The sequence below is a fragment of the Panthera uncia genome, chromosome E3, assembly GCF_023721935.1.
Source record: "Panthera uncia isolate 11264 chromosome E3, Puncia_PCG_1.0, whole genome shotgun sequence".
In the NCBI taxonomy this organism is placed as follows: Eukaryota; Metazoa; Chordata; class Mammalia; order Carnivora; family Felidae; genus Panthera; species Panthera uncia.
This window is the reverse complement of record NC_064815.1, coordinates 30,392,902-30,405,531: the sequence shown is the minus strand read 5'-3', so window position 1 is coordinate 30,405,531 and position 12,630 is coordinate 30,392,902. Positions and strand designations below refer to the sequence as shown.

The following is a 12,630-nucleotide window of genomic DNA, read 5'->3' as shown; positions in this document are numbered from 1 at the left end:
GCCCCAGTAGAAACTCTACGGAGAGCTGGGAAAGGTGGAAACATGGGGCCGGCAGGAGGCGCTCGGTGACTGGAGGCTGGGAGCTGGTAAACTGAGGCGGGAGAGCGGGAGGAAGCGGGACGAAACGAGAGCAGGCAGAGGTGGAGGGTGGTGACAGGCCAACCTCAGAGAAGCCTGGAGTAATCCCTGGCACGTGGGATCCCTCGGGAAGGGGGCCTTCCCCTGGCTGCTTCTGGGGGCTCTCCCACACGCTCGTGCGGGGCCGAGATGCCGCGCTCGGTGCCGGATGCTCCGGTCCCACCTCTGTGTCAGATTCTCTGAGGCGAGCTTGCGATCAGATAAATGAGTAACAGTTGTTACAGAACCAAATTGCTGGGGCGCCTGGCTGGCTCCCTCGGTGGAGGACGAAAGCCTTGATCTCAGGGTTGTGAGTTCGGGCCCCTCGCTGGGTGTAGCGATTACTTAAAAAAAAAAAAAAAAAAATCTTAAAAATGAAAAAGAAGGAAAACTTGGTAACTCTCTTAGGGAAAAAAAACAAGACTCCCCCCACCCAACTGCACACACAGCGTTACCTACACAGGGGGTGCCTCTCCGTCATGGATCAACTGACTTCTTCCTTTCTTGTAGAATTTTTTTAATGTTTATTCATTTTTTAAAAATTTTTTCTAACCCTTGATTTGAGAGACAGAGACAGAACGCGAACAGGGGAGGGGCAGGGAGAGAGGGAGACACAGGATCCGAAGCAGGCTCCAGGCTCCGAGCTGTCAGCACAGAGCCCGACGCGGGGCTGGAACCCACGAACTGAGAGATCATGACCTGAGCCGGAGTCGGACGCTTAACCGACTGAGCCACTCAGGCGCCCCATAGTTATTTTTTTTTTAACTTTTAAAGGTTTATTGACTTTTGAGAGAGAGTGCAAGTGGGGGTGGGGCAGGTGTCCCCCTCTGACCGCACACCGCCCTAGATGAGTTGCGTCGGGCACCCCCTCGCGGAGGGAAGCCGTGCGTGGGACACGGGGCGCAGCGTTGGGCCGCGTTGGCTGTTCCGCCCGGCGGCGCTCCAGCCCCGGACCGTTGCTTCGCCGTCGATTCCCCTCCCGTCGCGCTGCCGCCAGCTGCACTCGGGCCCCTGTCCCGGGCTCCCCGAGGCGCGCAGGGGCGCGGGCCCCGCCGTGCTGCTGCAGAGCGGCTGGGAGAGTGGCAGCGAGGACCCAGGGGCGCGGCGGGGGTGGGGGCGCCCCCCTGGCTCAGCCGGCCTCCCCGCCTCTCCTCTCTCCGCAGCGCGGCTGCCATGGGCTCCGTGGGCAGCCAGCGCCTCAAGGAGCCCAGCGTGGCGGGCACGCCGGACAGGGCCGTGGTGACCAGCTTCGGCTTCGACGGCTGCCAGCTGGAGGAGGAGGTGGCCGTGCGGACAGCTGGGGGCCAGGACGGCGGGCCCGGGGGCGCCCCGGTTTTCACGGACTCTGGTGAGTGAGGGTGCGAGCCTGGCCCCGTGGGGACCGGAGCCCTGGGGGAGGGGCGCCTTGGCGGGGGGGGGGGGGGGTCTCCGAGCGCAGGCCCCAGGGGGTGTCGGGATGGGTCACGCCTGCCACGGGGACACGCAAGCCCGCTGTCGCAGGGCCCACGCCCCAACGCTGCATCCAGCGCAGGTCAGGGAGCCAGGCTGAGGAGGCTCCGTCTTAACATGGGCTTTCCTGACCCCTGGGCGGCTGGAGGGGGCACACGGTGAGTCTGCCCCGTAGGGCTTCCGCCTGGAAGTGACATGTGTCGCCTGGGTCACGTTCACTGGCCTCCCTTCGGTGGAGATGGGAAAGAGCCTGGAAGAAGGACTGATGTGAGGTTCAAAGACTTGATTTTCATCCTGGCTGTGTGACCTTGGGCAAGGGCCTAAACCTCTCTGAGCTTGTTTCCCCACATGGAGGAACCAGGCAGGCTGCCTCTGAGATCAGACGTGCAGGGTAGAGGGCTGCCCCTGGACAGGTTTGGGTTCAGCCCCAGCCCCCCGTCTCTCTGCCACTGGGGGACCGTGGGCAAGTTACCACTGTCTGCGCTTGGGTTATGTCCTCTAGGAAAGAGGAAGGGGACTGGTACCACCCTCCGTGTGGCTGCAGTGGAAGCCCCAGAACATCGCTTAGGGCTGTCCCCGCGCTCGGGAGGCCCCTGTGATACTTCGTTTGGGGTGGCTATAGTTCATGCTGGCGCCAGCGCAGGCTCGGAAGTAGGGGCTTACTCTCTGGTTCCGTCCGCCCTGTCTGCAGATGGGAAGGAGAGGTCCTGCTGGCCGAGCCCTGCAGTGGGTTGGAGTAACCTCGCTGCTCCCCTGTGCCTAGGCAGGGCCAGCTCCCGGCCCATCCCCCAGGTGCCAGGCTTCCCCCAGCCGGGTGTGGCACTAGATAGCATGTGGCCAGAGATATGGATGGCGGCCCAGGCTCTGTGCCGACGGCTCGGAGCCTGGAGCCTGCTTTGGATTCTGTGTCTCCCTCTCTTTCTGCCCCTCCCCTGCCCTGTCTGTCTGTCTCTCTCTCTCTCTCTCTCTCTCTCTCTCTCAAAAATAAATAAACGTTAAAAAAATTGGCTATAGTAGCTTTGGTGACGGTGGCTGGGTCAGTCAGGGTTCAGCCAAGAAACAGAGCCAGTAGGAGACACGTAGAGAGAGAGCAGACAGAGAGAGAGAGATGTAGGTATGTAGGTGTAGATATATACACACGTGTATGGGTTTGTTACAGGAAATAAGCATCCACAGTCTGAAGTCCATAAGGCAGGTGCTCAGGAAACCCCAGGGGCATGAGCTGTTTAGGGTCTCAGCTCTGGGAAGACATACATGTCTTGCCTGATTCGGCCAGGCCCACCCAGGGTAATTTTTTTGGATTAACTTAGAGTCCACTCAGGAGGGACTTTAATCCACAAAATCCCTTCACAACAGCACCTCAGTCAGTTTGATTGAACAACGAGGGACTGTTTTAGCCTGCCAAATTGGCCCATAAAATTGACCACCACAGTCCACCCCTTGCCCACTTGGCTCCCATACACGGCTCTGTAAACCACACTTAATCTCCAAATAAAGACACCAACAAAATCATACCGCTGCCTGGGGTGACACAGCTAACCAAAAACACGCCGATCCTTTCCCAGGAAGACGCAAAGTCCACATTCCCACGTTCCCACCTCTCCTTTGACAGCTCGTAACATAAATACTGAGATGGGACGTTAACACATGAACGTGTCTTAGGTTCGACACTAAGGTCACAAAGCAGGCAAAACACGAGTTCCCGGTTAATACACATATGCAAACATTCACGTCAAGACAAGGAAGAAACATGCGTGACAACGGCATTTGTCGGTTCTGAGGTGGGTCACGTGGTCCTAGCTGGCACTTATGACCCCCTTTCCCCGCTACCCATTCCTCGTGCTCTTCACCCTCAGCACCTAGCTGGCCTTGGTTCTTTGCTTGGCGGGCTGACCCAGACCTTCACTCCATCTAGGTCTATGTGACTAACGTTTATTTATTTTTGAGACAGAGAGAGACAACAGCATGAACAGGGGAGGGTGAGAGGAAGAGAGAGACATAGAATCTGAAGCAGGCTCCAGGCTCTGAGCTGTCAGCACAGAGCCCGACGCGGGGCTCGAACCCACAGACCACGTGATCGTGACCTGAGCCGAAGTCAGACGCTTAACCGACTGAGCCACCCAGGTGCCCCCAGACCTTCACTTCTAAAGGCTACGATTGGATTGTTGTTGTTTTCCGTTGACTTCAGTCCTGGGGACTGGAAGTCCTAAGAGATGCCATAGGGAACCTCTTGCAATCCGGACATTGTCATCTTCTATTCTGTTCTATTCTGTTCTGTCCCCACGGGCAGCAGCAAGCTGATTTCCCCTTGGTAGTCGGGTTGACCCACCCCAGCCAGGAAGGCAGCCCTCTCCTCTGCCCGTTGATTCAGGGCCGGGAGGTGTCCAGAGTGCCTGGTGGCCGTCTCGCTCCCAGGTCAATGGGATCATTGTGTCTCTGCCTAGAAGCACTTCTCCTGTCGCAACCAGGACCGTCCCCTTGGGCCGGCAGCCTCGAGGCACAGGGGTGGGGAGCAGGCATGTTGCTCGCGGGCTTTTGAAGGTCATCGTGAGTGGTGCTACTCCCACGGCCGCCCGTGCTCCCCGGACACCTGGGTGCCGAAGGGGAGATCACCCCATGTGTTAGACACCGAGTTAGAGCAAACCTTCTGGAGGGTTCCACCTTGGCTGAGTCTTCCGACGGCCCTTCCTCCATCCCGTCAAGCCAGCTGCTTGGTGGCCGTGGTGGTGATGGCCGTGGGTGGTTGCCATGACTGGGGCAGCTCTGGCCACGAAGGTGGATGTGGGGGCGGTGGCCACGGTGTCGATGGCCCGTGGATATGGGGGTGGCGGTGCTACGGTAGACTGTGGTCCTGGCACGGCGGCCGTGGCTCCGAGGGGCTTGTCCGCCTCTAACCTGCCGCCCCTGGGTTTAGCGGTAGGGGAGCCCGTGCCCGACGACCGCTACCACGCCATCTACTTTGCGATGCTGCTGGCCGGCGTGGGCTTCCTGCTGCCCTACAACAGCTTCATCACCGACGTGGATTACCTGCACCACAAGTACCCAGGTGGGTCCCCCGCGGTCGTGTCCCGCCCGCCACAGGCCGGCCGGCGCGCTCAGCTCTGGCCCGCCGCCCTCCGGAGACCCCGCAAGCGGGCCTCGGCTTCGGGGAAGCCCATTTTATTCAGATCCTCACTCGGCTGCCGAGCGCGGAGTGACTCCAAGCGCCCGCTCACCCTCTCTGGGCCGCCAGCCAGTCTCGGGCGGCACAAGGAAGCGGCCCCTGGGGAGGGTGGGTGCAGGGAGCGGGGCGCCCCCTGAGCACCTGCTGCTGGCCGGCCCCCTGCAGGGACCTCCATCGTGTTCGACATGAGCCTCACCTACATCCTGGTGGCGCTGGTGGCCGTGCTCCTGAACAACGTGCTGGTGGAGAGACTGAGCCTTCACACCAGGATTACCGCGGGTACGCTGCCCGCCGGGGCTCCCAGCTCTCACGCGTCCGGCCTGCCACTCACCCCAGTTTCCCTGCGACTCACTCTCGCCATCTATAAAATGGGCACATGTCCTAGGACTGCTACAGAGTTCAGCGTGTGAAAGTAGGGTCAGGCCTGTGGCGGGTGCACCACGTGCTAGCGTGACACCTGCACCTGGGGAGGCTCTGTGCGCCCCACATTGCGTCCTCGGGCCTAGTCTGCTCTTCCTGTCCCTTTCCTCTTCATGGCAACATCCGGTGTCAAGGCCCAGCTCAAATGGGGCCTCCTCCAGGAAGCCTTCCAGGCACCCCTCCTGAGCCCTCTAAGGTGCCCTCGGCCCTCCCAGCATAAAGGGGGAAAGGTGGACAGAGAGGGCACCTCTGACCTGGCTCTGCAGGAGGGGTGGCACGGGGGGAGCCCCCAGCCTCATGTGCCCACGTCTCTGGCCTCTCGTCCCTCAGGCTACCTCTTGGCCTTGGGCCCCCTCCTCTTTATCAGCATCTGTGACGTGTGGCTGCAGCTCTTCTCTCACGACCAGGCTTACGCCATCAACCTGGCCGCTGTGGGCACCGTGGCCTTAGGCTGCACAGGTAGGAGCCCGGGCCGGGCGGGGGGAAGCGGGCAGGGCGGGGGCTGGGGCCGAGCCCCTGAGTACCCACTGCTGGCCATGCCACCCCCACCCCGTCCACCTGCTGGGAGCGTAACGACACGAGGTGACGAGGACTCAGTGCCGGCACCTACCCCCGTGCGTGCCCCATGTGCGTGCTCACACAGTGCACACGCACAGCGCCTGCCGCATCCCCGCGCACGCTCCGCACACGCACACACACGCTGGGCACACGTTTGCACACCCCTGCGTGCCCTGTGGACGTGGAGGCAGTTCCCTGGCTTTCTCAGATAGAGACTGCACTTCAGGAACTATCTTGCCCATGTGACCACGCCACTGTGTTTCTCTTGGAGACTGGCTTTCAAAGTTGTATTTCTGACTTTTAATTTTAAAACTATTTCAAACCCATGGGAAGGTTGCAAAAATAGGATAATAAATTCCCATACACCGACCACCGGTTGCTAATGTTTTGTCGGATAGGCTTTCCCTCTGTCCCCCCGTTTACGTACATAGGTGCGTATAAAGTTTGCTCCTGAACGCATATCAACATAAAATACGCTATGTTTTCCCTTTAAACCATTCGGGGGTTACGCGCAGACGTCATTACGTGTCTTGCCTACGTACTATCACCGGAGGGTGTATTTTCTAAAAGCCGAGACGTTTCATCTGTAACCGGGTTACAACTGCCCGAGTCTCGGAATTGAACGCTGCCCACGTCCGAGAACTGAACACTGACCCCCACGGTACCTTATCTACAACCCATATGCGCGTATTACCAATCGCCGTGGGAACGTCTTTAGCGTTTTCTTTTTCTGATCCAGGATCCGATCCAGGATCGTGTCCTGCGTTCGTCGTTAATCCCCTTTAATCCCCAAGGGTCCTCAGGTTTCCACGGCCACGACGTTTGGAAAGGTCCAGGCCTGTTGTTTTGTACTCTTTCAAGTTCTTCTTGAGCGGGAAGAAACACACTTCCTGTTACAAGCCAGTGTGGGTTACCTGTTTATCAGTGAAATCAAGGCTTCTGGAAACTGTTCTCATTCCAGGCCGTGTCCTCGGGTGTGTTTTGTTCTGTTCCATTTGGTTAAAAAGCAGATGTTTTCCCAGTGTGACCGCTCCAGGGTGTCCGTGTAGACCACGGATGCGCCGACCTGCAGGGTCCGGGCCAGTGAGTCTTTAACCCCCTTAGACCCGGTGCTGGTTGGGACGAGAGCAGTGAGGCTCTAGAAACCAGCTGGCTCCGAGATCTCGGTGCCTTTGTAGAGCGAGACTTGTTTCTGGTTCTTGCCACGCGTTCGACACGTGGATGGGGGCGGTGCTCCACAGTCACTGGGAGTCGGGCCGCAGCGGTAACTGTAACACGGGTTCCCCGTGGTCACTGCTGCTGGGGGAAAGACACACCCCAGTCCACGTGGGCTTTTCACTGCCTCCGCCAGACGCGGGGCACGTTGTCGCTGCACGTGATTCATTGGCCGGAGCCAGTCATGGGGTCCGGCTGGCCGCGCACGCTCGGTTTGGTGGACAGGGCGCTGGGACCAAATCTCTGTGCTGCCCGCGATGTTCACGTCCGTTTCCCCGCACCCTCACCAACGCGTGCTCTCGGACTTGTGAATTTGGTTCCAAGCTGACAGGTGATGGGTGGCATCTCACGGTTACTCCTCTGTCTGTCCCCCCAAGTGCAGCAATCCAGCTTCTATGGCTACACGGGGATGCTGCCCAAGAGGTACACGCAGGGCGTGATGACCGGGGAGAGTAAGTAGCGGCAGGCCCCCTGGAGGGGACCCCCCCCCCCCCCCGCGACATGCCATGGACCCGGCGCTGGGGACCGTGACCGCCGTCTCCCCGCGCCTGGCTGGTGGGGGGCAGGGACTCCTGGCGGGAAGGGACGTGGCTTTGATGTGTGCACATCTCTCCAAGCATGCGGTCCTTTGCGCGAGAAGCATACACGTCTCCTAGCGGGGGTCTGTGGTGGCTTGGAGTGCCCGTGTGTCTGTGCGTTTTGTGTGTCTGTGTGTGCGTGTACGTGCGGGGGTAAGCCTGCCCAAACCGTGACGTCCAGCATCGTGCCGTCCTCGGAGCCCCAGACCCCTGAGCTAACCCCTGCCCGGCACCCCCACTTGGCTTCTCAGACCCGCTTTCCCAAGCCCATCTGCCCTGTCCTCCCGCCCCTGGTCAGTGAATGGCCCCCCCTTGCTCACACGGGACACTTACCCAGCACCTGGACTTGCCCCGCACTCCAGCCCTGGTCCGGGGGGGCCAGCTCCCCTCTTGCCCTGCCGCCCCTGCCCACACATCAGGACCCCCTTTGAAGCACCTTCCTCCAGATGCTCCCCATCTTCCTTCTGCACCTGGACGGGCCGGGGTCCAGGCGGGAAGCTGGGCCCACTTCTCGTCTTCGAGGTACTCTGCGCCCCCTCCCGTGTGGTGACCACATGGCCCCAGGGCGCCAGGCCTCAGGTCTGTGGGGTTTGGTTCCAGGAAGCACTGGACAAGCAGATCACTTCTGTATATTTTGCCGCGGAGATGACCAAGGAACCCGCCGGAGCGGTGCGGATTTGGGGTGGTTTACGCAGTCAGGAGCCCCACACTCTGGGAGCAGCCCACACCCACATCCTGCCTGAGGCCTCCTGCCTGCCACGACCCCGTTGCCCTCCCTCGTGACCTCACGAGCACAGCCACCCTGCCGGGGACACCGCCCCCGGCCGTCGCCTACCCGCAGAATCGTGCGCGGGTGTTGGCATTTTTCCGCGACTTCTCTGCCGCCTTCCCCACCGAGCCCCGGGAAGGCCGGGCCTATGTCCCCTCTGTCCCCACTGTGTCCCTCAGGGCGGGATGGTGCCAGATACGCAGCAGGCGTTCTAGAAATGCTCCTGCGTGTGACTGTGCAGTGCCAGGGAGGGACGTCCTGAGTGGTCGCATTTTGTGACACCTGCATGTCTGAAGACCGGGCCGGGCCAGGCCCGGGGCCGGGGGCGGGCGCGGGTGCAGGGCCAGGGGCAGAGTGGGGGCAGGTGCGTGGCCAGGGGCAGAGCGGGCCAGGGCCGGGCCGGGCAGGGCCAGGGCAGAGCCGGGGGCGCTGAGCGGGGGCCGAGGCCTGGGCCCAGCACGGCGCCCTCTCGGCTCCAGGCACGGCGGGCGTCATGGTGTCCCTGAGCCGCATCCTCACCAAGCTGCTGCTGCCGGACGAGCGGGCCAGCACGCTCATCTTCTTCCTGGTGTCCGCGGGCCTGGAGCTGCTCTGCTTCCTGCTGCACCTGCTGGTGCGGCGTAGCCGCTTCGTGCTCTACCACACGGCGCGGCCCCGCGACAGCCGCCCCGGCTGCAGGGCCGGCTACCGGGTGCACCACGACGTCGCGGCGGGGGACGTCCACTTCGTGAGTCTGCCGGGCGCCGCCCCCGCCCAGTCCCGCTTGTGGTCTCCGCCACGCCGTGGCCTCGGGCTGCGTCCCGCGGGGCCTCCTTCGTTCTGCGGACCCAGGTTGCGTCCCTCCGTGGCACCGCGTGTCTGTGGCCTGAGTCCCCGCGGGGAGGCCGCCCGGAGCCATGCTGGGGGGCGGGGCGCCCTCTGGTGGCGGCAGCGGGGCCGGTGGGGCGGAGGCGCGGAGCCCCCCCAGACGGGGTCCAGAGGGTCACCCCGGCTCTGCATGGGAAACGCTGCCGTGAGCTCAGGATGGGGACCACCAGGCCACATGCCGTGTCACGGTGCTGGGATAAGGCCCACAGTGGGAACGAGGCCCCCCGGTGGCCAAGGAGGTTCCCCAAGAAGTGGCTTCTGGGCTGAAACCTGGCCCGTGGGGGAGGGGAGACGGGAAGACCCACAGGAAGGGCATTGGGGACAGAGGGACATGCATCTGCAGGGGCTCAGAGGCGGATGGGGCTCGGTGTGTTTGAGGGGCCCCCACCCAAACCCCACCGGCCGCTGCTTCGTCCTCCCTCCAGGAGCACCAAGGCCCAGGCCTGGCCAACAGCGGGTCCCCGAAGGACAGCCCGGCCCACGAGGTGACCAGCCACGGCGGGGGGGCCTACACGCGCTTCGATGTGCCTCAGCAGGGAGTCGCGCGCAGCTGGCCCTCCTTCAGAGGTGGGGGTGGGGGCGGGGGCGGGGGCGGGCAGGGCGGTGCTCCGCGCGTGTCCCGCCCCGTGGGCCTGGCGCGCGGCGCCGTGGGGCGGGGCGGGGGCGGTCGGGCCGTGCTCTGCGCATGTCCGGTGACGCCCCGGCCCCGTGGGCCTCATTGCGCGCACGTGCGGTGGCGGCGCGGACGCTGCGCCTTGACCCCTGGCCCGTCCCCCGCAGCCCTGCTGCTGCACCGCTACGCCGTGGCCCGCGCCATCTGGGCCGACATGCTGTCCATCGCCGTCACCTACTTCATCACGCTGTGCCTGTTCCCGGGTCTCGAGTCCGAGGTCCGCCACTGCGTCTTGGGCGAGTGGCTGCCCATCCTCATCATGGCCGTGTTCAACCTCTCCGACTTCGTGGGCAAGGTAGGCCCGCAGCCCCTTCCCTGCGTCTGGGGGAGAGGCGGTGGGGGCGCGAGAGCCGGGAGGCCCGGGGGAGGGGCAGGCCCCGAGCCGAGCGCGCCCGTGTCTCCCGAGTGGGGAGGGCGGTGGCCAAGCAATGACGCGGCCCCACTACCGTGCAGGGCGGCTCCGAACTGCCTGTCGGCCGTGCGCACAAAGTCCGGCGCCGTCGTTCTGTGTCTGTGCTCGGCCCGCAGGGCCCCGGGGCAGGCCTCCAAAGACGGCACAGAAAGTACTTCCGGGGGCAGGAGCGCCCCGAAGGGGCCAGGAGTATCTGGGCAGAGTGCTCTGTGCTGCGGGCGCAGGACAGGGTTGGGGGGGTCAGGGCTGGAGTAAGATCAAGGCTCCCGTTTCTGGGACAGGCCTGACATGGGGGACTTGAGGCTCAGAGAGGGAAAGCCGTTTGCTGGAGGTCACACAGCAGGGAGTCTGGTTCTTGAGGGAACGAGGCTTAGTTTGCGCGCTCAGCTCCAGATCTTGCGGCTGCCTGCTGTGGGAGTGGTGGCAGGTGACCCTGGGCGCCTCGGGTGTCATTTTTCAAGCGGGGTCAAGAGCCCGTCCCGCGAGGGTACGCTGAGGATTGAACAGGAGGGATCTTTGCGGTGTTGGGACGGATTCTGGACACACGGCGAGGACCGCGTGTCGCTGTGACGCGGGATTTGGTGGATTTGGTGGTCCCGGCTGGGTGAGGACAGGGACGCAGCCTGAGCCGGAGCGTGTGGAGACAGGGGCCGCGTGTGGGGGCCGTGGCGTCAGTGGAGGGAGGGGGCCGACGCGCTTCGCTCCCCGCAGATCCTGGCAGCTCTGCCCGTGGACTGGAGGGGCACCCACCTGCTGGCCTGCTCCTGCCTGCGTGTGGTCTTCATCCCCCTCTTCATCCTGTGCGTCTACCCCAGCGGCACGCCCGCCCTGCGCCACCCAGCCTGGCCCTGCGTCTTCTCTCTGCTCATGGGCATCAGCAACGGCTACTTTGGCAGCGTGCCCATGATCCTGGCGGCGGGCAAAGTGAGCCCCAAGCAGCGGGAGCTGGCGGGTAAGGCCCGGCACCCCTCTGCCCGGCAGGGAAATCGAGGCCCGCGGAAATCCCTGCCACGCGGCAAGAAGGTGCATTTGGGCTCCGGGATCAGATCGATCTCAGGGAGTTTGTAGTGCGAGCGTGCTTGTCGGTCGTTCGTTCCTTCGTTCCACAACTACGCGGTGAGCCCCTACCGTGGGCCAGGCGCCATTCTAGGTGCTGGGGACTCGGCGGCCACGAAACAGCGCTTCTTGCGCTCGTGGGGCTGACAGTGCAGAGGTGACGGGTGACAGGGCATGTAATACGTTGAGTGGTAAGTACGACAGAGAAAAGTAAAGCAGAGAAGTGGGATGTGGGAGTTGGGATGGGAGCTTGCGATGTAAGCAGAGCAGTCTGGGAAGGCTCCCTGAGGAGGTGACTTTTGACAGGCGACCTGGAGAAAGTGGTGAGGGACACATGACATGCTAGGGACTAGCCGGTGGGAAAGCCCAGAGGCAGAGCTGGCGGGGGGGTGGGGCCGCCAGGGCAGGCAGTGGGAGGCCCGAGGACGGACTGGACCTTAATGTGTTTTAAGACCCCTTCTGGTGCTGCTTGGACAGCGGGGAGGGAACAGACGGGGACAGGAAAGGAGTGACGGGTCCCGCACCCGTCCGTCGACAGCGTAAGGGGCGGGGACCCTGACAACAAGGGGAGGTTGCCTCGTCTCTGGAGGAAAATGGTGGTTTCTGGATCTGTTTTGATGGTAGAGCCCACGGGGCCAGCTGATGGATTGGGAGAGCGGGTGTGAGAAGGGGACGGGAGTCCAGGAGGAGCCCCCACTTTGGGGCTGTTGCAGGAAGCTTGGGTCGCCGTCTCTTGAGACTGTGGGGGCTTGTGGGGGAAGGGGCCCTGGAGTCTGTTCTGCGCACAGTGGTCCCAGAAGCCCCGTTAGACGCCCTGGACGGTCCGTGACCAGGAAGCACGTGGAGATGGGGGGCTGGAGGGGGAGAAGCAGGCAAGGCCCCGGGCGCCCGACGTGCTCCCATCGGGGTGTCTCACAGCCCTGGGACGGCCGCCTCTTCGGGAGCGGGCGCCGGTCGCTGCCTCGGACCCAAGAAGCCGGGGCTGCTGCCCAGCAGCCCTTTGCCGAGACCACCGGGTTGGTCCGCATGGGTTTGGCCACCGCGGTCCTCTGAGCGCCCCTTGCTGCCCCGCCCCCACCTGCTCCCTCAGGTCCAGTCTCGTCCGCAGGGAACACCATGACCGTGTCCTACATGACGGGGCTGACGCTGGGCTCCGCCGTGGCCTACTGCACCTACAGCCTCACCCGGGACGCCTACAGTACTTGCTTCCGCCCCTCCGCCAACACCTCCGCCCCCGCCGGCCTCTGAGCCGGGCCCGGGCCCCCCGCCCCACTCTGGCCTGGACTAGGGGCCCCGAGGCCCGAGGCCCCCTCCCCGCCCCTGCCTGCAGTGCCTGCGGGGCCCCGGCCTCCC

General features: G+C 63.3%; 1 protein-coding gene across 1 annotated transcript; it reads left to right on the top strand.

Annotated features, from left to right (window-relative positions):
- The first annotated feature begins 1,284 nt into the window (after positions 1-1,284).
- Positions 1,285-12,630, top strand: SLC29A4 (solute carrier family 29 member 4). Its single transcript, XM_049638974.1, has 10 exons — positions 1,285-1,465; positions 4,481-4,612; positions 4,895-5,008; positions 5,480-5,608; positions 7,300-7,374; positions 8,749-8,996; positions 9,562-9,703; positions 9,917-10,104; positions 10,933-11,173; positions 12,386-12,630. The coding sequence occupies exons 1-10, from the start codon at positions 1,291-1,293 to the stop codon at positions 12,523-12,525; spliced, it is 1,584 nt and encodes a 527-aa protein (XP_049494931.1). The 5' UTR covers positions 1,285-1,290; the 3' UTR covers positions 12,526-12,630.

What these genes read in the sequence shown, in the direction of transcription:
- SLC29A4 (XM_049638974.1), top strand. Translation starts at nt 1,291, where the DNA reads ATGGGCTCCGTGGGCAGCCAGCGCCTCAAGGAGCCCAGCGTGGCGGGC. An exon ending in CCCGGTTTTCACGGACTCTG is followed by an intron (nt 1,466 to 4,480) that starts GTGAGTGAGGGT and finishes CCCTGGGTTTAG; the next exon opens with CGGTAGGGGAGCCCGTGCCC. An exon ending in CGTGGCCTTAGGCTGCACAG is followed by an intron (nt 5,609 to 7,299) that starts GTAGGAGCCCGG and finishes TGTCCCCCCAAG; the next exon opens with TGCAGCAATCCAGCTTCTAT.